Consider the following 25,605-nt stretch of genomic DNA (forward strand, 5'->3'; position numbering starts at 1 on the left):
TTAGATTGAGTTCCGCCATGAGAAACCCTGATACGGCAAGCGCTGGCAAAATTTATGTGATTTTGCATGTACGGAATCAATTTCAAAAGTGTTCACCGTGCCCACGAATAAAGCTAGTTACCTAGTACCCTTAGTATGGTGCAGAATCACTATAAATCATAGTGAGCTCAGGCTTTTAACGGTGTCGAAGTGACTTGCTTACAATTAAACATTGCCTGGAGTTATAGCGCCTACTCCATAGAGGAGCAACACATAATTTAGTCTGGTCCTTCAACGTCAAAGCACAGACCATTGTCGTAGACCTCTAGAGCAAGGGCAAGAACACAAGCACCGAGCACCCAAGCACCCAAGCACCCAAGCACCCAGGCACCCAAGCACCCAAGCACCCAAGAGCCCAAAGGACGCGGCAACAAGGATCATTCTTGCCAGGGCGCATGCAAGGATTGCTGAACCTATCATAGAATGAGAGACGCCCAAGTTGCCTTCAATGTAAGGTTACCCTGTGTGCGGTGGATGATATTTCGGGTCACATCTGATCGACCAACATGAATAGCCTGGTACATGAGGCAGTTAGCAGGATCAATGCATTAATGGTAGACCTCGGTCTTGGGGTACCCGATGAGAACTAGGTAGAGCATCGGTCCCGGCGTAACCTATTTTCATAGAGCTCGAATATGTGACCCGTGCCTACAGCAGCGAACGAGATGCGAGACAACTGTTCCAAACGTAGCAAGCGTCCGCAGGCTACTTTTGTGTAAGGTACAGATGTAGCTAGGATATTGCATGGCGAAAGGTGAGAAGCTAGGTCTCCTTACTACACCCGATACTCTGGTATCATGGTCGATCTACAATGTCAAAGACACCTGTCAGATGCTGGGTATCCATCCAGATTATAAGGTGGGCCCACCCCTTCGCTCGCACACCCCTTCAGATCCACTTGACGCGTTGACGCGACCGCCACCGCGATCCATACTTCTACAACACATATCTCGTCGCCCACATGTCCAATTAAAATGGTTTCCAATGCATTAAAATCGTCAGGTTTCAGGCTTCTACTAAGCCTTTCCTTAGTGCCCAACTACGTTGTGTAGTTAGAGCCTTGCATGTTCAAACTGAATTGCATGAACAGTCTTGCGGAAGGGCAACAACACGGAGCAGCCAATTGTCACATGGGACGGTGGAAATCAACGTCACGAATAATGCATGAGAAGATGAGCGAAGGCGCGCCCATGTCCTGAAATGACAAAGTCTGCTTCTGGGTAGCTGCAGTCGTAAAAGCTGCGTTTCTCGATGGCGAGTTCCTGCCACCCTACAAGCTGCTTGCGACGAAGATAGCCCGAGCTGGGCGCCCAATACAGCGACGGGTCCCCGTCGCTTTAATAATCGACGGACCCGTCGCGATAAGGTCACGTGAGCTCTACCGGCTGCAGCTGCTTCAGCTGTCAAATACTCAAACGCCAAAAAGTGTAACCAGGCTCTGAAAAAAGGAAGAAAAATGAATTAAACTTATCGTCACCTAGAATACAAAGACTGTAGACGAGCTTGGCATTGCCCATACAGAGATTTAAGCCGGCCAAGGACCCAAGAGTAATCTCCTTCTGCTTCCCCACTCAAAAACGCGAACCCGATACAAAAGGACCGTTGGCATGCATCAACCCCGATCATGTCCAATAAAGGCATTTTATACTTATTTGTTTTATAAGTACAGTCCAATATTAAGACGTCCGGGTATGCATGAAGGTAGGCTAATGACTTGGGATGTGTGAACAGAACAGCCGTAACTCGGCCCTTTAGGTCGGTCTGGAACTGGCTCCAAAATCCTTCCTCAAATAGCTGGTTTGCAAGTGCCTGTATAGTGCTTTGGCCTTCTAGCACCTGTCGCTTGGCATCCGCGATTTTGTTATATATATCTTGTTTTGTTGCGATCGTATTATACGCTTGACGCATATATGTTCGGATGTTCTTGGGGGCGATACCGGCACTGGTAAGATCGATCAGGGTGGTGTTTTCCGTGGTAGATAGCTCTCGAAGGACTGGGTGTGAAATAGGATGTGGGCTTGGTGCATGATTATGGGAAGCGAAACGTTGATCAGGGCGGTGTTTTATGATCCACAAACCACCTGATGATTCTTTGGCTATTACAGAGAACTCACAGTCGGTGCCTCGGCTACTCGTATTCCGCTGCCGTTCTTTCGACGGATCAGGTGGCTTAGTACGACGGTCGCAACAGTATGTGACCGTCAGCTTGCCGGATTTCTCTTTTGTCGATCTTCCATTGATAAACGCGTAATGCCTTGGGGCAGCCCATGCGTTGATCGCTTTGAACAAAGCATCTCGAGATTCGTATGTGTTCTCAGGTGGAAGACAATCGGCTGAAAACGTCATGGCGGTAGCGAACGAATAGAATTGCTACTGCGCATAAGAGCGTGTATACAGGGAAACGGGCAAAAGGGGTCGCCCTGGGCCCGTCGCCGTACCAAAACTGATCACGTGACCTTATCGCGACGGGTCCGTCGATTATTAAAGCGACGGGGACCCGTCGCTGTATTGGGCGCCCCCGAGCTGCAAACGGACTAAAGCCCAAGCGTGTCTGGGAGTCCTCTAATTCGACTTCATAGTGGGGGACAAACACCCCGTCCTCCGAAATGGACTTGGATCACATTGGAGCATGCACGCGAGTCCTGTAATGTGCCTGCCAAACGTCCCTATTGAGGCTCGTTTCATTTGGTCCGCCGGCCAATAGGGCCATTCAGAATATCCTCGAAGCGGACTCTGGCCGACCGTCCTGTCATGAAGGACTGTACCCACTGGATGAGGAGATCGGGCCAGCCTTGCTCCCTCATCCGTACTACGAGCCGACCCGCGAGAGCGGCGTTGAAAGCTCACTTCACGTCTGCGGTGACAAGTGTGGCTACAAGACCCTGGTCGAGGGCCTGTTTGATGTCGTGGATCAGTGCCGCGACGAGATCTGTCGCCGACCACTTCGGCAGTGCTCCAAAGTGCTGTGACGCTAGGATCCCATGTTCGACCACGGTCCACGCCATCCTTCGTGCCAGTAGTCTCTCCAAGCCCTTGCCAAGGCATGATAGCAGCGAGATCGGTCGGTACGTTCCAGGGTCAGAGTAGTCCTTCTTCCCGGGCTTGGGGATCATGACCACCTCCGCCACCTTGAACGGCGCCGGGTGGTGGCCATTGCTGATGCACGTCTGGAAGAGGTTCCTGACCCGTTCTCCAATCACCGGCCAGCATGCCTTGAGGATCCTGACCGTCAGGCCGTCCACCCCCGGTGAGGTGCTGCGACTACCGACTGTGCATGCTTCTACTTCCTCCGAGGTAATTTCCAGGTCGAAACGGATGGATGTTCTCGGCTGGACATTGACGGACCAGGGGTCGTTGATGTCGTTAGAGGCATTGTTCCGTTCCAGCGTTGCTTTCCTTAACGCTTTTGCTTCCTCCAGCTGGGACTCGTATGTAGTTCCATTTGCTGCGATCGGCGGTGCACTCAATCCCAAGCTTAGCTTGTGCCATGACACGATCCTAAATATTTCTTTCTGGTTGTCCGCTCCATCGATGAGAGCTTGCCAGTGTTCCCTCTTCGCCCGACGGACCACCCGTCGGAACTCCCTTTTCGCCGCCACCTTCTCCTCTTGACTTATCATGCCTTTGACTGCCCTTCTGTACTCCTCGACAGCGGTCCTGCATTCATCGTTCCACCATGCCGTCGGCCTGAACCGACCCGTTTTCTGACCTTTTATCTTGACACTGCTCTGGATAATATCGCATAGGACTCGCGCGTAGCCGTCGAGTTGCAATCCCGTGTGGCCAAGTTCAGGCAATTCATGCAGTCTGCTTTCGACCATTGCCACGAGGTCAGGCAGATCTTCGTCTCGCACCACCCCTGCATCCATGTTCTGTATGGGACTCTGGATTACTATTGATCTAGAGGCACTTACCCTCTGTCAGTATGAAAAGCATAAGTGCCTCTAGATCAATAGAAATCCAGAGTCCCATACAGAACATGGATGCAGGCAAAATGATTTTCAACCCATCAGTGGCTACAATTCTCACGGCGTCTTATTTGACAGTCTGCACCGTATCACTATACTTTTCTTGGTTTTCCTTCACTCAAGTGAGCAACGAAACACAGGGAATATTCACTATAAAGGTACTGATTTTGTGGAGGCCGGCAAATTAAGCTAATGAAGCATAGTTCTCGAATCTCTTCAACGGAGTGCCTCAGCTTCGAGATTTGAATATCGAGAATCCAACCAATGTAATTCAAGGCTTGCCATCAATCACGGCTGCAGGGAGCATGCCCACCGTTGTGATCAGTGAGGGCAGCAATACGGCCACAAGTATCGTAGGCCAAGCCTCCAATTTAGCCACTAGCGCTGTAGCAGCCGGCGAATCACTAGTCTCTGAGGTCACTCCTCGCAATTGCTCATTGGGTACTCGGTCTGCTTGTGTCGGATATTCATCTCACTCTGATTGCTACAGCCTACCTCTAAATGGTTCAGATCCCTTCACTAGTATATTGAGGAAGGTCGCAAAGTCAGATTTCTCCCTGAAAATTCTGCAAGCAATACCCTCGGTGAAAGAGCTCATAATTGTGGGAAGTGTTTTTGTCATTGTATCGCTGGTCGGACTGATACGCAAAATGCCATTTTCTCGAATTTTCCTCTTGTGCTGTAGCGCAGCAAGTATGTTGTTCTTCCTGATCTCGGCATCTTTTATCTGGGCTTCGATACACGGCTTTTCTGTTTTAGCGTCTGCAGTTGATGCAAAGCTAGAAAATGGGCCAATGCTTATGGTATCCATTGTAACATTTATTTGCGGTGTGGCTAGTATTATACTGTCGTTCTTGTTGTTTCTTTGGGATTAGTCAAAGAAGTTTCAGATCAGGTAGCCATCATAGCACCAAGTTTTGATTTTGATGACTTTTAGTGGCGCTGGTCATCTTAGAGTCCCAATCCTGACTAATTCTTCAACTACGTTTCTCGCTGCACCCTGTCCGTGATGGTGGCTGCAAACCCGTCTTGCAATTTAGATACAATCAGAAAGGGATAGTAAAGCGTAGACATCTATCAACGCCCTTTATGGCCTAGTTCACAAATGGCTATCTTCACTACCAAGGACATACTCGCCGTATGAGGATTCATCTGGCTTGTGCAACGCAGACGTGACCCTGTCGCATAGAAACGGGTGAATTCGCGAAAGGTATACCGTGTAAATAGCTACCTTTACTCTGGCTGATACATAAAAGGCGTGTCTCGGGGGTCCCTTAAGCTGAACCCGGCATCGACTACCGTGTGGATGCCTGTGTGGCTCGCTGATGAGACACCACATAGATGACCATTTCGGACAAGCGAGACAATTTGTATACGCCGAGAGAATTTCCGATAATGGAAGGAGTCTGAGCTTTGATGATATGAATAGTACACGCATACTGGGCCCATTTCACCCTGCCTTGCCAGATCAGAGCCTCAATTGCTATGTCGCACAATGCGACTCTGATTTGCGAACCTCCTCTAAAAGACCATACGGCATACAATTTGGAACCTTTTAAACTCCGTTATAGGCCATTGGGAGTTTGGAATCGCGGATATAAGTTATATATACCCTATGCTATGCACAAGCCTCTACATGTGTATTCTACAGAGCACTCAACACAATGAACCATAGAACATTCCGTAAACCTGAATACACTAGGAGCGGTTACATGCCAAAAGCTAGAAGAACTTCATTGCAAGGTAAACACTCCACCCATAATCATGGAATTCTTGAGCTTTGATGGAATATTGCCCCGTTATTGTTGAAGGATTACCCAGCGAACTTCTTTGCTCAATCACAAACAGCATATCATATCGTGACGGCTTAGCTCTTTCCTTAACTTGTCGCAGTATGAAAGAGAGGATTTTACCGCGACTCTACATCAACGACGCCCAGGATAGCCCTCCTGGCACCACTCCTTTCGCCTTGCAGTTCAGTTGTTGGCATGCTAGGATGAATGCCTACGAATTGTCAATCGGTGCGATGAAGCAAACAAAAAAGGACGTACGCGATATCATAAATCGTGTGTGTGACGTCAGGAAACTAGACAAATTTGGGGCTAGGAGAGGCGTCGTTACCACAGAGGACTACGGCCTCATTTCGATATACTCAGGTGAACCCAAGAGGCTCAGTACTCTGTTAAGTCTGCGTCTTCCTACGTTTCCAAGAATTGGCTGCCGCGCATGCTCCAGGCGTTATAGTCAAGTGGATCCCCGGACACCGGGACATCGAAGGAAACGAGGCAGCTGACAAGCTGGCAAAGGACGGGGCTATGATGGAAGCAGCGAGTGAAACTTGGCCGACGGTCGCGTGGGCACGCCGTCAGCACAAGAAGCAAACAAAGGACAGCTTTGCGGAATGGTGGGAGGAGCAAGACGAACCACGTTACAGAGAATTCAAGTCGTATGCAGTGGTGTCCAAAGGGCTCGTCTCGCTGAAGAGAGCAACGATACACCGGCTCCTAGCAGCAAGATCAGGCCATGGCGACTTTGCTCGTTACCATGAGCGATTTGAACACGCAGACGCGAACAATCACTGCAGCTGCGGAGAGAAGAAGGCGCCAGAACACGTTTTCTTCTGCCGCAAGGTACAGAAGCACCGACTGCTGCCCAGGTATGCGCCACGGGCAGCGTATCTACAATACTTGGGGGAGGAGAGCGCGAAGTGGGCGAGGTTTGTGGAGGGTATGGAGTTCTTCACGAGAATATGTCCCAGATAAGGGACTGAAGGAGAAAGAATAGGACGGTCGGAAGACCGACGGGCGCAATAACGAGGATGGGCACGTGAGCGCCGGTGCATGTAGATAGTCATAGATACCTTCACAACCCTGCGATGTACGGCTCTGGGAGGCGTGGCTGGCCCTGAGAGGGACGTTCCCCACGATAAATATAAACAAACAAACAAACAAACAAAGTGCACTCCACTGCAAATTTTGGATACCGCAGACGAGAATAACATTTTCTGTTGAATGGCCTTTGCTCATTCATGCGAATCGTGGGGGTGACGACAAAGATAACTTCTATTTGGCGCATCGTACGAAGGGAAAGAAAACACGTTCCTTCCTTCGTACGTATACTAAATCGTGTCCAGAGTACACAGCCACAGCCAGGCTGTGGCTGTTGTGGCGTGTGTTCCTACCCCTATATAACAGCTTGTACCAGACCGCAGCCCAATATTCCAACATTTTCCCAGTCGCGTTGCTTGGAACCACGCATAAAGGCTGATAGGAGCGGCCCTGTGTGCACTACTGAATCCTCAGGCCGCTGTGAAAGATTTTGTGAAATGTTGCCTATAGCATCGATACCTTGCTAGGCTACGCGAGGAAAGGGCTAGGCGGAAGTAGGTACTTGAGGAGAGGCAGACGGGTGCTATCGAGGAAGGTAGCAGGACTCTGCGATTAAAATGGCAAGAACAGTGACAAAGCAGCTCCATGCGAGATCGAAGGAACGCAGTTGATGGAAGAAACGCTACCAAGCTTGAGTCTGCTTCAATGAAAAGGTACTCTTAGCTCTCCTCGGTGGCGTTGTCGTGGTTGTACGGTCATACAGAATTAAGATTCGCCCGAACGGAGAACTCATGCCTGTGAATGTAAAACCCTCAGGGCCATCCAAACCATGTTTCCTCTTCCTCCGCACCGCACATACCTGCTGGTGTTTGGGCGCCGGCCGGAGGACCGCTTGGTCAAAGTCAATCACCATGACCCGCCCGCGCTCCACGTTCCACAGCAGGTTGGCGTCGCACAGGTCCCCGTGGTTCACCCCCGCCGCCCACACCACCTCCGACGAGCGACGCCCCTGCACCTCCAGTTCCGCCGCCTCCATGCCCGCCTCTGCCGCTCTCTCGCCACCCCACGACATGAGCATCATATGCACCACCCTCCTCGCCCCCGGTAGCACATAGCCCCAATCCAGGTGCACAGGCACCACCCAGCCCTCGAGCGTCGCCAGCCGCGCGTAGACCTGGCACTCGTGCTGCAGTCGCTCGAGACCACCCGCTAGTGTCCCTTTGCCGACGAGGGTGTAGCCATATGCTGCGATTTCCACTTTGAACAGCACGCTTATCGCTCCCCTCTTCCCCCACCCACCCAGCTCTAAGCAGCCCCGGTAGGAATTGTCGTGCAGCTGCGTACTAACCAGGCGTGTGACCTCGTCGGCCGTGATAGGGTGACGTGGACTGCCTCCGGCCGCGACACGATGCGCCAGTACATTCGGGCAGTCGTCGTCGAGGGCCCAGCCCCTCTTGAGGCCGAGCAGGCACGCCTGCGAGCAATATTGCCGGCTAAGCGCCGACTGGCGCGTCTCCTCTTCCCCAGAGCTGCTATCGGAGCTGCTATGCGCTGGGCCGCCCTTCCGCTTCTCCACCGGCCTTGTCCTCGGCGGCGGCAAGCCATCTCCCGGCTCGTCCTCATTCTCGCTCTTGTCATCCTGACGAGGCGACGCCGGTGCTCTACAGGTTGTCCTCGACCGCAAGGCCACTTTCCGGCCAATGGGGCTTTCGTGGGATATAAAATCGGGATCCGCTCGTTCCAGAGGCGACGATGACGCCGGCTGCGATGACCCCGTCTCCTCGGCCAAGGAGAACTGTGCGGCACCTTCGTACGGCTCTGGCCATGTTTTCAGGACCGCCTTAGCACTCCCCAGAGCTGCGTCGAGGACAGCCCCCTGAAGCGCATCCGATTGGAGACTCAACATACAAAAGCTGCTGAGCTGGGCCACAGCCGTGTACGTCCGTTTTTCGGCCCAGTCTTCGCACGACGCGTCGCTCACATCTTCACTGGGCACAAACGGGTAACAGAACAGCGTTTGCGGGTTGGCCTGGTCGACGTGGAGTAGCAGCAGCGACTCGCCTGCCGCCACGTAGCCATACCCAACCCCGTAGGTGACCATGTAGTCAAAGACTTGGGTGGGCGCCATGGCCAGCCGCGCTTCGGCTCCGAGTTGCTCTTGCTCGGCATCCGTCCTCGATGTAGTCCTGTTCACTTGTTCGACGACATCTATAAACAAGCTTTCCTTCACAATGGCCAGTTTCACATGCTTGGCCGCAATTTTGTGAGCGGCCTTGTAGTCGTAGATAAACGCCACGCTTTCGTCCCCGCCGGGCCGCGTTCGCAGCCCGGCTCCATCCGGGTTTGTTGTCCGAGGCTTCCTTCTCAACTCGGATGCTGTTCGTTTGTTTGGCCCCGTACTCCGCCGCTCCGGCTTTTCGTGATCTAGGTCCTGCACGCCCGTGGTTCCGAGTCCCTAGCTGTCTTGCCGGTTTGAATATCTGCATGGATCTACCCATGGGCAAATTTACGGCGCATTTTCTTCATTCACTCATTCAATGAGCGAAGATATTGCGCCGCTCTCTCTCGCTGGTAGGAAGCACATCACAATGGCCTCTGATGGCTTTTTCACATATTTGCGGCTCAAGCTCGTGGCCGTCCTCATCAGATTCATAGCCCGAATTGCTCTAGCCCAGCGGGACCGTCAATTGCCCGGCAGCATCCAGCCTCAGCGCATTCGGATTGAGTCCCGCGAGAAAGGGCATTTCATCAACACGGACCTCTATTGCCCTCCCTCAACCGAGAGCAGCGGGCCGGACTCTGTGAAGAGGCCGGTGCTCGTCAACTGGCACGGCAGCGGTTTCATGGTTCCCGGTCTCGGATCAGATCGTGCTTTCTGTGCTCGGGTTGCGCGGGACACCGGCATCATAGTCATGGACACGGACTACCGGAAGGCTCCGGAGTGCCCATTTCCTGCTGCTGTAGAGGATGTCGAGGACGCGTTAAGGTGGATACTCAGCCGCCCTGAGGAGTTTGATCCAAAGCGCGTTGCTGTTTCTAGATTCAGTGCCGAGGGCAATCTGGCGCTCGTGGCTTCTTCTTCGCTTCAACACAACCTTTCTCAGACTGGGATTGACATATCTGCAGTCATTGCCGTCTACCCCCCTACCGACGTTTCCATCCATGCACGTGCAAAGACGGTCCCTGACCCGGTGAAGCCCATCACAGGCGGCATTGCAGCCCTACTGGATGATTCTTACACTCCGGACCCGGCTACTCGCAAGGACCCGCGAGTCTCACCCTCGCTGGCCGAGCCGTCATTGTTCCCGGACTTGGTGGCTATTTTCACTTGCCAGGGCGACACTTTATCCCCAGAAGCCAATGCCTTGGCCGACGGGCTCCAAGGCGGGAAGCGACAGGTCATTCATCACACATTGCCTGGAATGCCCCATGCTTTCGACAAAGGATGCAAAGAGGGAACTCTGGAATGGAAACAGAGGGAGTTTGCCTATTTGTCGATTATCAAGACTCTGAAAGAGCAATTCCCTGCATACTAGATATAGATAGGCATAGTCATCATGCCATGTTTCTATATATGGGCCTGCAAGTAAAGCACCATATACCCCAAAGTCTGGAGCCGTCCTGATCTGCCGAATGAGTTGCGCATTTGCCGAGCTAGTCACATCGTGAAGTGAAGGTGTCACGGGGTGGAGATACCTCCGCTAAACTTGCCTCGAACCTTAAATCGGCTCAGCCGTGCTGCGCGCTCGTGGCACGACGTCCGGGTCAAGAAGGGTCAAGAACAGCAGCGACACAATGTACTACTATTTACAGTTGGAATCACTATGCACGGTTTTCAGATCCCGGCCCACCATCAGACTCTTGTCTACTCCGAGGTCGATGGCCACGAGATCAAACTGGATTATTGGCTGCCCCGTAACGCCAATGGAGCGTTGCCAGCGGTGATTTACTATCACGGTGGTGGAATGACGGCGGGCTCGCGTCGGTCCTTTGACTTTCCCCATGGAATGCACAGTAAGGGCTCTGCTCTATGCCTCAGTCACTGGGTTGATAGGCTGATATTAAACTCGTGCCTGTCAGGAGAATGGCTACATGTTCATATCCGCTGATTACCGGCTGTGTCACCCATGTACAGCATTGGATCAGATCGATGATGCAAAGGCCCTTTTTCAATATCTGGGCGGACGGTTTGGAAACGAGTTGCCCGACGGTATTTCCCTGTCGACGAATCGTATAGCGGTCACAGGATCCTCGGCTGGTGCATATTCGGCGCGTATAGCCTGCTTATAAGCCGAGCCGAAGCCAGCGGTACTGATGACAGCCTTCGGCCTGGCTGGTGACTTGCTGCTCGACCACTGGTTGACTCCAAGACCAGCTACTTCTCTTGGCCAGCTTGTGAGTTTAGATAAAGTGCCTGAATTCCTCGCACACAAGACTATGGTCAGCGATGATCAGCAGTTCGACTTCAAAAAGAGTCGTTTCGCGCTTACTACTCGGTACGTCCTTCCATCCTTCTCTTGTGACCTCTTGCGACTTTCACGATTCTTGGCCTTGACTGTATTCAAATGCCCTTGTGGAGACGCATGTAGCTGTGGGCTTCAACGGTTGGATTTGTGATTCAAGGGCTGATTTTCTTCGCAGTTGGGAATTGGACGGCACCATGCTGGACAACATCTTTGGCCAACCTGGGCTTGGCAAAGAGCTATTGGCCGTGGAAAAAGAGCAGAGAGGAGATGTCATCCCCTCGAAATTGAAGCCGGCCTTCCCACAACTTTTCGTGTCGAGGGATTATCCCCCGTCAGTCTTCGTTCATGGCACACTAGATGAGGTTGTGCCCAAGGAAGAAAGCATCAACCAACACAAGCAGCTTGAAGATCTGGGTGTCAAGTCGAAATTCCTGCTTGTGGAGGGTGCAGGTCATAGCCTTATTAATCCCACATCCGGCTTCCCGCCGAAGATGGCCAAGGGCGCCGACGAGGCTTACGAGACGGCGTTTCGCTTCATTGTCGAGGTAATTAGCAGTATCCAGTAGAGGCATAGGCCAGGCATTAGATTATCTCTAAGGTAACACACCACGCGGCTGTGAAGGTCTCGAGAGCTCTGACCTGCTGATTAGGTCTTTTCATAAGCTGAGTCCCTCGTATGAAAAGATGTTGTTTCTATGCTTGCTACATGATGTATAGGCATGTGGGGAACATGAATCATGATACAGTACTTCATGACCGAAAAACCTTTCAAGCCACCGGTCCGAGACTGCCAGTTACTGGCTTCATTACTATTGAAAGGCACCAGATCATGTTCAAGCTAATATGTCTGGTTCGCCTTCTGCTGATATGAGAGGTTTATTGTAGACTTCCTTTACGGCACACCCCTCACAGAACACGTGACACTATCAATTCAACTTCATCAATCGAGATCCACGTCTAATTACTTATTATCACACGGCAGAACCCTTGCAATTGACTAACATTTCAACAACCTCATCATGTGCTTCTGCATTCATGGTACCAGTGGCAATGCTATCCGTCAGATGCAATCTATCAGTAAAAATAGACAAAGACAGGGAATGTACTTCAAAATAGCTAGAGGAGAAGCTGTTGTCTAGCCTACAACATCTTCCCAGTCTTCATAATCCACCTCTTTACCGACAGCTCAATGTGGTGTTATCACTGTATGTAGGTGGCACAGCTTATGTTACCCTGCAAATCCATGACGTCGCCAATGGTATAGTTGGAAATAAGGCCAACCATCCAGAGATTGTGATTCAGAGTGGTGACGTTTCCACCATCTCCAAAATAGTCTGTGATATCTGTGCCTGGATACTCGATGCCCTCGATCTGGAGCAGTTCTGCGTTTGGGTAATTGTCGCCACCGATTTCTGAGCCCAAAGTAAGTTAAGACATTTGAACCTTTGATATAAGGCAAAAGAAAGGAATGCCACGTACCGGTCAAACGAGTATCAAGGTCTTCCGATTGCCAGTTCCACCACAAGCGGTCGAGATTGGCGTGATGAAGGAAGAAAATCGGGTCTGTCGGGCTTGCCACTACATTTCCCATTTTTCCGCCAATACCGCCATGTCCAGCGTTATGGAGAGAACCAGAATAGCAGTCGTTTGCATCCTCATAGTTATCAGTGGCGAGGCAGGTGTCAATTTGGTCCTGCGATGCACCATCCTCAAATGTTTCGGCACGGAAATTGCGCGTTATACAATCAGACATTCCCACACCGTCGGCGTTGACATGAGAGGTATAGTTCGCGAATGGACCTGTCGAAATACACGCTCCGTCGCTATCCCCACCGAATCCAAGCTCATTATCAAATATAACCGAGGTTGTCATGTTATCCACATCGGCGAGTTCATCCCAGTACCTAGTATCGACAGTCAGGACGAGTCTATGTAGATGTTGCCACATTGGGTTGGGTCCTCACGGTTGAGCGCCAGAGTAGCCACACTCATTCTGCAGCAGTATCTCATGTGCACGGACATATAATCGATGCCAGGGAAGGAACGCGCCCTGAAAAAATAGGTCGTCTGTGTTATTAACCATCAACGCCATGTCGTTAATACACTGAACTTACGACATTGTGGATAACAGAAGCTTGGATAACGTGGGTATAGATGATCTCATCATACCGGTTCTCAGCCCAGTCGGTGAATAATTGCGGCACCGCGCTCATGAGACAGAGTTCCGCCTGTATGAACTCAGATTTCTCGTCGTCCGTGAGAGATGACCTTTACTACATTAGCTCAGCTGTAGACTGCGTGTATATGCACCAACCATGATTTTCGCTGGTTTGAAGTGCAACTACCAAGAGCATCAACCACAGGCAAGACTGCGATTGCGAGCTTGACAGTGTATGAGAGGAGACCCATAATTGCGGACTAATATAAGAAAGATATTTCGGAGGAGAAAGTAAACGTTTGAAGAAGGATCGATCCACGATGAACGAGGCAAATTTCTAGTACGGCTCTGGTCTTTAAATACACAATACTGGTGACTGTGTAATTGATGGTTGGACGCCAAACTCGCCCGTGACTTTGGCTGCGAGTATCCTGGTATGCATGCTAAGTAGGATGCTGGCCTAGTGTTGCCCCTTAAACTATCCACAGCAACGTTTCCATGCAGGGGGAACTAGTAATATTTCACAGTAAAGTCGGGAAGCCCTGCATATAATGCCCCAGTGCATTCGTCGCAACTTACGTACTCAAAGCAATGTTGACCCTTGTCGAGTGGAGAACCTTGGCAGGTCCAAGCTGAGTCAGAATGTTATCAATCCGAGCACTGGCAAAATGAGGTACTTTGAAACGCAGCATTGGCAAAATTACACTGAATGCAGAGGTTAAGGTTGGAACTTTCGCTAATATATGTATAATTGTTACCACAGGCAAAAGTGTCCCAACAGAATCAGTCTTTTTCTTCAGGATCTAGTACTCTACCTGATGATATTATGGAATGAAGGTGAATGTATTCTACCGGCACGGGCTGCCATGAGCTCTGGGACGGGACTTTGAATTGTAAATTCCGAAGTCATGTATTTAGATCTTTAGACTTTTGGTTTTGGGGAAGCTCTACTGGTCAAGCCAGTACACAGTCTCGTGTACGGTTGCCGGGCCTAATCCGTGTGGATTCCGCGCTGACCCACTTGGCGCTGACGACGCTTGCATTGCTAACAATCCCGCAGCGCGGAGCCAGGCGGTTACATCGCGTCGGGAAATATTGGATTAAGGCCTGCTTGCTAAGAGTCTTTGTCACTCTGCAATGCTAGCTGCACGTTATATTGTTGCCGCCTCACCTGGTGGCACGGTTAGCAAAAGCCTTTCTGGTGTTGGCGACTATTCTTAGATCCTAGTGAGCCTCCTATCCACCATTTCCGGCACACTGCGACTTCCAGTGTATCGCTCGCTTGCTCTATAGCCTTCACTCATATGAATGGCACGGCACCTTCTCCAACTATTTTTCTTGGCGCCCCTCTGTTAGGACGCGACTAGCGTCTTACACCCGTATTCACTAACCCTTTAGGTATCTCACTAAGAGTTCTTGGCACAGAAAACTCTGGCCACATGAAAGCGAAGCCGTCCGGCAAGACGGCGACCGTCTCGGGGACTGCGGCCGGCGGCGCCCCCAGGAGGGCCACCGGCCCTGGCCCCGCTACCCGTGCCCGGAACCGCTTTGCACTGCCCGAAGACCAGACCAACGCCGCGTCGCGGGTCATCGAAGTCGAGTTCCAGTCAACGGCCCACACAGCCGCTGGTGAAGAGCTAGACAATCTCGATGAAGACACTGCAGGGGTTCCAATACCACAAGCCGATCAGGACCAGAACGTCACAGGTGAGGCCGCCCAGGAAACGGAAGCCGCACCTGCCCATAGTCACTGCCAAGACCATGTTGCAGCCCTCCTCGACGGACACAGGCATCTCTACGAAGAGAGGGTCAAGAAAATCGAGGAATTTGCAAGGCTATTTGATAACTTCATCAACAAGGAAGAAGTCGCCGTAGACGACATTCTTAGCGATATAACTGCAGCTGTCACAAAAGCCATCAAGGAAATTCTGGGAGAGCTTCAGCCTCCCGCACCGAAGCATAAGGAAATTAAGAATACGACGAGCAGCCGCCGGACGTACGCACAAGCTGCCGCATCCAACATGGACCATGAATCAACCACACGGAATAAACAAGGCGCAATTAGTCGACGGGAGACCAATGGGGACAAAGCTTCATCTACTAGAAAGACCACGCAAGATAATCGCATATTCATTCGCATGGAACATCAACAACTCGAGCCATTCGGAATCAAATCCACTCTCGTACGACGTCTAGGACTCGGCACCCAAGACATCCGGGATGTGACCCGATGTGCAACGGGCTTTGCCATCCACCCCAAGGACAAGACCATTCAGACGAGAATCTTGACATCGCACTTGGAGATCACTGCGCTGCTCAACGCCAAGAAAGTGGAAGGACATGTTGTCTGGTACCACTACAAGATCCAAGGCTGTCCACGAAGACTGATGAGTGCGGACGGCCTCCCCATCGAGGTTGATGAGACGATAGTAAGCGATGAAGTTGAGTCACAGACTGGAATCCGGCCGGTCCGCTGCACTCTCTCACGTAGCACATCCGAGGCCGACGCCGAGACTACCTGGCTCGTGTCATTCACGAAGGAGATCAAACGACAGTTTAGGCTGTTCGCGCACTCGATGAATGCGTACCGCCTTTATAGCAGTCCCAAGATTGTGCAATGCGGTGACTGTTTCCGTTTTCACGGCCGAAACACCCGATGCGACAGGAAAATCTGCGAGCACTGTGCAGAGCCAAAGCACGAAGGCGCTTGCGCAAGACCTATCCCTAGGTGCGCCAACTGCAATAGCCCACACGCCGCCACCTTCGAGAAATGTTCAGCCCGGCCGCAAGTGGTGAAGGGGGCGATCCAAAAACTGACCTCGGAGCAACTCCGAGAGGTAAAGCGCGTGGGGAATAGGGCAAGATCCAAGGCCGTCAACGAGGCAAAGCGGAGTCTGGTGAACAGGGACGAGTCAAGTGGTGATACTTTCAGTGATACATCGAACAGCGCGACCGGAACGTCTGACGAATCAGAGGCTACTGGTAGCAGCCCCGGAGGTAGCGACAGCGGCGAGGAACAAAGCGTAGCTGTACCGCAAGCCTGTGGTAATACATGCAGGAAAGAAGTCGATACGATCGTGGTATGCCAGTAAACACGAGCAACACACGGAGGCGACGAGCACACCTGGTCGTGCATTGCGTAAACGCAGGTGGGGGACACAAGTGTGCAGAACCGACTGAAATCGCCCTGAATCTGGCCGATGGGGAAGACGAGAGAGCGGATGTTATTTTAATGCAAGAGCCGTGGGTGGGCACGCCGCCGAAGAGGAGGATGATGATCAAGACGCATCCCAACTACAATGTCTTCTCCCCAGTGGACAGCTGGGACAGCGACGTGACGAGGCCCAGGTCTTTGATCTACGTGAGAAAGCACCTGCACGCACAGCAGTTACGACCATACAAAACGAGAGACGTGACGTGGGTCAAGGTGAGAGACATTACTTTTGTCAGTGTGTATAGATCAGGGAGTGAGCCAGTAGGAGTGGACAATATTCTGGAGGCATGGACACCGCCGTTGACCTGCGTGGTTGCTGGGGACTTCAACGCGGGTGATAACTCGTGGGATGCAAGCAACCCGGACTATCACTGTGGGGCGGCACTCGCGAACACCATGGCCGAGCATGGCCTCGACCTCATCTCGGAACCGGACGTGCCCACGCACGACGGCGGCAACGTCCTAGACCTGGCTTTCTCCGACGTCGCCATGGCGGAAGCAGCAGTCGCCGACACCCCTCACTCCACCTCGGATCATGAGACGCTGAGAATTGTTGTGCCGGTCTTCAAGGAGCTGGAGAAGCTGTCGAGACCAGATAGGTGGGTGGTGCGAGACGAAGATCTGCCTGACCTCGTGGCGATGGTCGAAAGCAGACTTCATGAATTGCCCGAACTCGGCCACACGGGATTGCAACTCGACGGCTACGCGCGAGTCCTATGCGATATTATCCAGAGTAGTGTCAAGATAAAAGGCAAGAAAACGGGTCGGTTTAGGCCGACGGCATGGTGGAACGATGAATGCAGGACGGCCGTTGAGGAGTACAGAAAGGCGGCCAAAGGCATGATATGTCAAGAAGAGAAGGTGGCGGCGAGGAGGGAGTTCCGACGAGTGGTCCGTCAGGCGAAGAGGGAATATTGGCAAGCTCTCATCGACGGAGCGGACAGTCCGAAAGAAATTTCGAAAGAAAACCACACCTCTTTTGGAAACTTCTGCTTGTCAGAAAGATAATAGCAGGATTGTTGGAATGACTGTACGAGGACGCGAAGGGTTGATAGGTGTTGGTACTCATCCACGAGTTGACCTACGTACGTGTTGATCTGTTTCTGTTCTGGAGGTTGCGTGAGATCAACCGTACAATCCCAGAATTCTGGTTTTGTTCCATTTCGCCACGTGCTGATTGGAATGATGCTGTCTTCTGCCATCTGCTCGTACGTGAACAGAACGCCTTGTTGCTGTTGTTCGAGTTGTAGGTCGCCGCCTGCTTCGTGCGCACCGGTAGCTGCGCCGTCGGGAGGAGTTGATGAACTCATCTTCGATGTGAATCTATCACACGTATAATTCTTGGTTCGCACGATAGGGAAAGGACCTCTTCCAGACTTGTGCACCTTCGTACGAAGAAGAATCCGTATACGTCCTCTACTCTATTCGAGAGTAGGATCAAGCACGACGCCTACTACTACGTACTACCGTACGCGCATTGGCAGAAACGTCGTCTCTTCACTCTTGCCAATCTGTGCCTACTAAGCCAGCAAGCACTGATCAGTGTTGAATGGCCTTTTGCACATTCATGCGAATCTCGGGTGACGACAAAGATATATCTTCTATTTGGTGCACCGCACGAGAGGAGAACAGTAACTACCCCTCTCGCACGATCGTAGATAAATGGCTGAACACGTAGTGATGTCTCAGATCACCACCGTATAGCCACATCTTAGCCTCGTCGGGTGTGGCTAGTAATAGGTCCCTACTATCTAGACTCTCGTACGAGACCGCAAAGTCTAGTATTCCAACAAGGATCACAATTACGAGGCGTATCACGTACCGAGCACAGCGAGATCACGGATCTTGGCTCCTTGGCCTCTCGAGGCACAGCAGGCAGCCTTTCGACCGTTCAGGGCAAGTTCGTGACGGAGTTCCGACTTGACGGAATTCCGACTTGATTCATTCAATCAGCTGCATGCCATTGCTACAGGATGGGCTGGTAGTTGCTAAGTAGATAACCGAGGAGACTGAGCGGAAGCTACAGTGTAGACACACATGCAGAGATAGCGATTGTCTTTGAATGCATGGGACATCTTTGTAGTTCTGTGGAGTAAGATGAGGGGTTGGTTATATACTGTGTAGAGTGGTATTGAGAGCCCATGGTCCGGTTTATATCGGCTTATTGCTCCGAAGGTAGATACCAACATTTTCATGTCATTGTCTACCAGGAATTCACTGAACGGTAACAGCGGACAACCTGATACAAAGCTCATTATCTCAGCGCTCCATGCAAGGCATCAGAGCCCAAGCCACAGACATAACAACCATAAATCCTCTTTAAGCAAGCGCATCTTCCCTAACGGATGCCATGCAAGCCCTCATGAAGCGGGCGCTTACGGTCCGAGAAATATGAAGTCCAAGGATAGTCCGCAAAGTGATCTAGACTGCATCTCCTATCGAATGGGGCATTTTGAGGTTCAAATGGTGCTACAACATGGCCACTGACCTCGCATCCTTACTTGAACACGCGGATAGGTCAAGTCATCCTCTCGCCAACCTGGAACCAACTTGACAGATACAAATAGGCACATACCGAACGATATTGACCATCGCTTACTGTATAACCAACTAAGAACTTTGCTCTGGCTAGCTCCACTGATATGTTTATTGAAATAGCGATCTATCTTTCAAACTCTTCTAGGGTGGATCCTAGCTGCACACAATGCATTGTTGGCATTTGTTGTGTAAACTATACCAGTAAATAGACTCAAGGCTCCTCGTCCAATAAAGCTGAAGAGCACGGGTCGGGTTTCCTAGTTGGGGCATGTCCAACTATTCGTACTGATCTTCGCCTTCGCTCGAAAAAAAAAAATATCAAAACAGCCAGCGAATTCTCACTTCCAGTACTGGTATCGAGATCCTGGAATATGCACCCAACCTCTCTTGACTACTTGTCGCCATCGAACATTGAATGGAGATGCTCAAGGTCGGTCCGAGAGATATAATGTGGAAATCATTGTCTTTGTACGCCCAGCAAATTGGAGCAGATAGTTCTCCAATAGTTGGAAATGTAGAACCATGAGACGTGTGAGTTGGGAGTGCCTTAAAAATCTGGAGAAGTAGCCCGACGCGATCAGCATATATCTAAATCCACTCTTTAACCTCCTACAGCTGTTCAAAACTGCCCAAACACCACGCAGATACGATACCTTCTTGGTAGCAGGCCGCGATCCGTCTATCTTTTTGCGTCGGGTCGTGCTCATCTGGTATAGGGCACTATGGGATGTTATCAAGATCCGCATACGCCATAATTTTGTCAATGACTGCCATCGGCGATGACTTGCCATCATTCCGTCTGGCAGACGCCATTTTTGCCCTTCAAAAGTGTTATCAACTACCAGCGCCCGATATTCGAGTCCAACAGGGGTTAGCATTAGAGTAAGATACTATAACCAGCCAACCAAATCTAGTCCTGAGCATCGCAGTATGTCTCCGTAGCCAGCTCCACATTCATCCGCTTGTAGATCTTAAATTCCTCAATAGATACTTCTACTCCTCTACTAATTATATTTATCAATCTTCGAATAATACTGACTGCAGGCTTTGCAATCCAACTTTTGGTCCAGTCTGTTCAATGCCACCGCCTCTACTAGCCAATGCTGCCCCAAATGGTTGCCCGATCTTCCTCCCGGTTCTGCTACCACTCTTGTCCTCCTTATTCTGTCCTATATGTAGTCTCCGACAGTATCCCCGATGCTCCTCCCGATGCTATCAATGCTCTTATTTCCAAGACCACCCCCGGAGACGCTGTCTCAGATGCCGGTGCAGATGCTAACCGATGCTGCCATTTATCCCGTCTTCCCCAATGATGCCCTAGATGTTGTCTAGTATGCTACTGAGATGCTGCTTGATGCTGCATGGTACTGTTCCTGATGCTTCCTCCTCCGCTCTACACGATATCACCTGATGATCTCCCCAATTTCCTCCACAATGCTGGCCCGATGCTGTCCTTCATCATGAACAGATGCTGTTCGAGATGCAGCTCGATATATTGCCGTTACCTGGTCTCTTGGATGCTGTCCTATAAGATACCTGGTGCCGTTCGTGATGCTGACATCGATGTTGCTCCCGTCTGCTGCTCTGCTGCCAGAAACGCTCGACAACATATGGTGCTGTGTAAACATCAGCAGATGAATGCAGCGTCGCCTTGTCTTCAATCTCTATACCTATTCTGTCTTTAGTCTGCCTTCATTTTGACGCGGATGCTTCTCGCCGCGGTTCCAACAACTTTCGCAATTGATATCATGCCCCCACCGGCTCACAGGAAGCGCTACATCGCCGCATCCATTATCATCCATTCCCTGGATGTTGCTTGAACCCCTATGTCGCCATCCTCTCAGCTGATTTCACCTGTCATGTATTCTTCGACATTCAAGACAATGCCTCCACATACTCTGAAACCACCAGACCACCGGCTGTTTCAGTGCTTCTTGGTTTTCTCTTCTGCACTGTCACTCGGTCAAAATTGGTTCAAAATTGAAAATTATATAAATCTAGCTCCTGACCACTATACCGGAGAGCGTGCCAATCACTGGTCTTTCGCTACCCATTTTGCTCGAAGTGTTGAAGCCAGTCTTTTCCTTGGGGCCAAATTCCTTGCTTGCCGGGAGACAAAATTCCCTGGGGATCAAGTGCTGCCTATCGCAACATTTAGCGCCAATTAACTTGGGGATTAAAGGCCATACCTTAATAGTCTGGATCAGTCTTTTGTACGCATGACTGTTGAAATTGTAATGGTCTTGAAAGGCATCTGTAGATTAGAGATGTGTTAGCGTCATTGGGAACAAATCGAGATTTTCTAGGACCAGCTGGTTACCCATTTGTCTCAGGTGTGCTCGATAATTCGTGAGCCGGTACTCTCTTGACTTCTCGTCCAGAGCATCCATTAATAGGTCGACCCGTCGTACTTGCTCTTCGTCATCGCTGTTGTACATCGATTGATGGATTGCGGTGAAGTGTCTACGAAAGACATGACCTCCTAGCAGAAAGTCGAAGCCATGCTCTGTGAAAAGTGACATCGCTGTTGTGAGCCATTCCTTGACAAACTTGCCATCGTGCGGCAGTAGAGGAGCAAAGTCGCAGTGGGCGCCGTGTCCAGAACCATCATTTGGAAGGGCAAAGTTGATCATGCCAGCCTTCCAGACCGTTGCAACACCTACTGCCTCCCCTTTCACAGTAACTGACTCGATCGCTTTTGGGTCCAACGGCTTTCCAACCTCGCCCTCGAACAGCTCATGTTCCAGTCTTGCTGTCGGGCATAATTTGAGAATCACTTCCCGTGACCTTCTGAGTCTGGCCATGATCATCTCTTTTGTCCCATAGAAATCAAAATTGCAAGCCCAGTAGGCCAACCCATACTTCTCTTTAATTTTTTCAATAGCTTCCTCTCCCAAAGTACCATTGCTGTTTTGAAACTCGTTCCGTTTCATACCTAGATTCAACGCGTTTAAGATGATATTGGATAGAAGAGGATCATTCTGGATGATGTCATCTCTTCGAAGCTGTGCGATGGCCTCCAGGAGCCCGTCAATGTCGTCAAAGTCCTTGGCATGGACCACGACATTCATGTATGTCTCTGGGCGTGGCTGCAACCAGATGGCTAATTTAGTGACAATTCCAAGGTTGCTTTGTAGGAACAGGCCTTCGACAGACGGACCGAAACTTTGTCGACTGACTGGACCTGTCGGTGCCCCTTCAGCTGCCCATTGGCCGGTACGGACCACGTCACCATTGGCGAGCACTGCCTCCAGGCCGCAGATATTCTCGTGATGACAACCCAGCGCATTGTAGCCAAATCCACGGTCGAGAGTCTGCTTATTAGCATCACAAACTCGGTACTAATAGACGGACAAACTTACATTTCCGAGAACACTTCCCCAGGAGATAAAGGGCACACTAGCCCACAGAGACGGCGCTTTCTCGAGGCAGTAGTGCGAGAGATCCCAGAAAGTAACGCCCGGCTCGACCACCGCGTATGCCTGCTTTTCATTGACCTCCAATATTCGGGACATTCTGTATAGTGAAAGGACAACGGAGCCCTTTAAACGGGGAGCCGCACCGCCATAGCCCAAGTTCTTCCCCCGTGAGCATGTCCAAAGTGGGATACTGTGCTTGCTGGCGATTTCGAGAACTGCCTGAATCTCCACGATGTTCTTGGGACTATAGTCATATCAGCCTCGGCGTGGTGGGTTGATTGGATGCCGTGTTAGGAGGATTCCCAACTCACCACACAGCAGCAGAAGGGGTGAATTTGTTGTTCGGCGTAAATGGGTCCGTGAAGTTAAGCAGGTCCTCTCCAGTGGCGACATTGGCGCGGCCGACGATGGAAGCGAATGCCTCTACAACTACTTCGAAGACTTCCCTTGAGATTCCATGGGGTAATACTTGCTCTAGACTGGGACGTCCTTGCACAAAAGTGGCCTTGTGCAGATTTTGGAGTTCAGGCTCTTCGTAAATCTGCATGGTGGATGGATCGGTATAATGGACAACCCAAATTAGAAGAACATATAGTAAGTTCGTGACAGAGCTTTAATACATGTTAGTCGTCTTCGTTGTGGATGTGCATTCGCTGGTAAGTCCTCCGGACCGACTTTAATGGGGACTTTTCCCTCGCAAATCGGACGGAAAGTGGAGGAAATTGCTGGCAACGCCAGAGATCTACAACGCCGGCGTAGTAGCGTTAGGAGTACTCGAACCCAGCTCCCAAGACTTGGCCAACTTGTCGGGTCTCGGGGCGCCCAGAAATTGTCGGAAAGTTGATAGCCCCCGAGTCCGTAGTAATGCGTCGATCATTAGTGTATTGGCGTATCAGGGTGAAAAGTATGCAGGGTGCGGTGCCACGGCGACGGCCCCACTTGCCTGACGTCTCGGATTTTCATCACCATTGCCACATTCTACACCAAAACCTCAACAATCACCCGGTCAAGGCCTTCGGTACACAATTCAACTGCGCACTTTTTTTTCGTTCGTATTTCGTTCTTAGCAACGGGTCTTTGAACACTTTAGCAAAGCTCACATCCAGCTTGCCTAAATACGTGTTCAGCGCTTCATCACAACCATGGAAGGCAGCAATTGGAGCTCAATGATTGTCATCGCACTATATTTCGCATTGGCGTACCTAGCCGTGTACCTCGTATATTATTTTTTTCTGCACCCGCTTGCACGTGTCCCCGGCCCATGGCCAGCAGCGGTATCTCGCCTTTGGCTTTTTTGGCACGAGATTTGTGGCCATGGCCACGAAGACATCATGAAACTGCACGAAGAGCACGGTACTAAGTCTTAAAAGTTGGTGTTCAAGGTCAAGAGCTGAATCAGAAAGGTCCACTAGTTCGAATAGGCCCCAACGAGGTATCTGTGGCAGATATCGACGTTTACACAAACGCAATCTACGCCCAAAACACGAACTATCTGAAGGATGAGCGATTCTACAAGGCCTTAGATAACCCTAGCACCACTCTCCTCACAGAAAGACGCAAAGACGTGCATGCATCGGAGAAACGGCTAATGTCCCATGCGTTCTCGCGTGCAAATATCATCGGTTTGCATAATGCTATTTACGGAAATACGAATCGCTGGATCTGGAGGCTCCTCGAATCCGTCGCCAGAAAGGATATGATCCCGCTGTGGCATGCGACACAGTGCCTCACACTTGAAAACGCTAGTTATTTCAGTTATGGTTCATCCGACGGGACATCAAGTAAGGATTTCTATCACCCTCTGTTCGCCGGATTTGAAACCTTTGCTCCCCTGGCCATCATTTTCCAGCATTTTCCTATCATGGCAAGCATTGTAGGTTTTCTGACTAGGGTGTTCCCTTTCGGGTTTACGGCGCTCAACCAGGTAAGTTTCCAAGAGAACTGACAAGATCTGGTGAGTCCATCATCTTAATCAGGTCGGTTTGCTTCAGGGTGCTAAAGAAGGACTTGAACGATTGAAATACTCCAAATCCATTGGGCAACTCGACGGCATGGTCATGTTTGATAGCATGATGGCTCGGGCTCAAAAAGCCGGCGTACCTGTGGATCCGGCCAGACTTGTTCAAAACGGGTCTCTAATGTTGACTGCGGGTAAGACCAACACGTAGCAGACTCAGAGAAGGCCATTGCTTACAGTGATATCTTTGGAAGGTACTGGAACGACTGCTATCAGTCTAACGGCTGCAATCCATCACCTCGTCTCCCAGCCACAGCTCTGGTATGAACTGCAAAGAGAGCTTCTCGGAGCGTTCCCGAACCCGTCTGCAATACCGAGCGTGTATGACTTGGACAACGTTCCTTTACTCAATGCCTGTATCAAAGAAGCAATTCGCGTTAGCGTTCCAATCCGTGGGCGACATCCACGAGTTGTACCAAAAGGAGGACTATCCGTAGGCGGCTTGACGATTCCAGAAGGTGTAAGACTGCCGCATGGTTTCTAAACTTTGTCCGACAACAATTCTGACAGGAGCCAGGTTATAATCAGCGCATCGCCGCTGTTCCATTGCCATGACGCAGCGGTGTTTCCCAATCCAGAGGAATTCAATCCTCAGCGCTGGATTTCTGGAGAATCCAAGCAAATGCGACATAATTTCGTACCTTTTTCTCACGGATCTCGAAGCTGTATTGGCCAGAAGTAAGTGGTCAAACTTCACCGAGGCAAAAGCTTTCTCATTCTTATTCTTCAAAATTAGCCTTGCGATTATTGAGATGCAGGTCGCATTGAGCCAGGTGGTAATGAAAATGAATCCCGGCGAGATCGTTGATAGAAAGATTACGTATATCGACTACGGCATCACGGTACCCGACTCACTAGTTAGAGTTACCCTTGGAACTTCTACCAATTCCTGAAGTCTGCGTTTTCGTGAACGCTTATCTGAGTCAATTTAAGATAGTCTCTGGCAAGAATTTCGTTC

At 50.8% G+C, this 25,605-nt stretch overlaps 8 protein-coding genes across 8 annotated transcripts; 4 read left to right on the plus strand and 4 right to left on the minus strand.

Moving 5' to 3' along the window:
* Window positions 1–2,882: 2,882 nt before the first annotated feature.
* Window positions 2,883–3,908, minus strand: JN550_012816 (uncharacterized protein; the record flags this gene model as incomplete). Its single annotated transcript, XM_049311333.1, has 1 exon — window positions 2,883–3,908. One exon carries the CDS (start codon window positions 3,906–3,908, stop codon window positions 2,883–2,885), a length of 1,026 nt encoding a protein of 341 aa, XP_049165217.1.
* A 3,455-nt stretch (window positions 3,909–7,363) lies between these two features.
* JN550_012817 (uncharacterized protein) lies at window positions 7,364–9,352 on the minus strand (the record flags this gene model as incomplete). The annotated part of the gene is made up of 3 exons (XM_049311334.1): window positions 7,364–7,441; window positions 7,695–9,259; window positions 9,346–9,352. 3 exons carry the CDS (start codon window positions 9,350–9,352, stop codon window positions 7,364–7,366), a joined length of 1,650 nt encoding a protein of 549 aa, XP_049165218.1.
* Window positions 9,353–9,423: 71 nt separating this feature from the next.
* Window positions 9,424–10,371, plus strand: JN550_012818 (uncharacterized protein; the record flags this gene model as incomplete). Its single annotated transcript, XM_049311335.1, has 1 exon — window positions 9,424–10,371. One exon carries the CDS (start codon window positions 9,424–9,426, stop codon window positions 10,369–10,371), a length of 948 nt encoding a protein of 315 aa, XP_049165219.1.
* A 288-nt stretch (window positions 10,372–10,659) lies between these two features.
* On the plus strand, window positions 10,660–11,867 carry JN550_012819 (uncharacterized protein; the record flags this gene model as incomplete). Its single annotated transcript, XM_049311336.1, has 4 exons — window positions 10,660–10,849; window positions 10,971–11,108; window positions 11,157–11,331; window positions 11,477–11,867. The coding sequence occupies 4 exons, from the start codon at window positions 10,660–10,662 to the stop codon at window positions 11,865–11,867; spliced, it is 894 nt and encodes a 297-aa protein (XP_049165220.1).
* A 634-nt stretch (window positions 11,868–12,501) lies between these two features.
* Window positions 12,502–13,710, minus strand: JN550_012820 (uncharacterized protein; the record flags this gene model as incomplete). The annotated part of the gene is made up of 5 exons (XM_049311337.1): window positions 12,502–12,713; window positions 12,781–13,205; window positions 13,266–13,351; window positions 13,416–13,569; window positions 13,616–13,710. 5 exons carry the CDS (start codon window positions 13,708–13,710, stop codon window positions 12,502–12,504), a joined length of 972 nt encoding a protein of 323 aa, XP_049165221.1.
* Window positions 13,711–14,898: 1,188 nt separating this feature from the next.
* JN550_012821 (uncharacterized protein) lies at window positions 14,899–17,681 on the plus strand (the record flags this gene model as incomplete). Its single annotated transcript, XM_049311338.1, has 2 exons — window positions 14,899–16,504; window positions 16,630–17,681. The coding sequence occupies 2 exons, from the start codon at window positions 14,899–14,901 to the stop codon at window positions 17,679–17,681; spliced, it is 2,658 nt and encodes an 885-aa protein (XP_049165222.1).
* Window positions 17,682–21,208: 3,527 nt separating this feature from the next.
* JN550_012822 (uncharacterized protein) lies at window positions 21,209–23,177 on the minus strand (the record flags this gene model as incomplete). Its single annotated transcript, XM_049311340.1, has 5 exons — window positions 21,209–21,349; window positions 21,401–21,465; window positions 21,532–22,525; window positions 22,574–22,874; window positions 22,942–23,177. 5 exons carry the CDS (start codon window positions 23,175–23,177, stop codon window positions 21,209–21,211), a joined length of 1,737 nt encoding a protein of 578 aa, XP_049165223.1.
* Window positions 23,178–23,961: 784 nt separating this feature from the next.
* JN550_012823 (uncharacterized protein) lies at window positions 23,962–25,540 on the plus strand (the record flags this gene model as incomplete). Its single annotated transcript, XM_049311341.1, has 6 exons — window positions 23,962–23,983; window positions 24,043–24,554; window positions 24,622–24,781; window positions 24,842–25,107; window positions 25,165–25,325; window positions 25,384–25,540. The coding sequence occupies 6 exons, from the start codon at window positions 23,962–23,964 to the stop codon at window positions 25,538–25,540; spliced, it is 1,278 nt and encodes a 425-aa protein (XP_049165224.1).
* Window positions 25,541–25,605: the final 65 nt, after the last annotated feature.

This window comes from Neoarthrinium moseri, assembly GCF_022829205.1.
Source record: "Neoarthrinium moseri strain CBS 164.80 chromosome Unknown scaffold95_Wmoseri_CBS_16480, whole genome shotgun sequence".
Classification (NCBI taxonomy): Eukaryota; Fungi; Ascomycota; class Sordariomycetes; order Amphisphaeriales; family Apiosporaceae; genus Neoarthrinium; species Neoarthrinium moseri.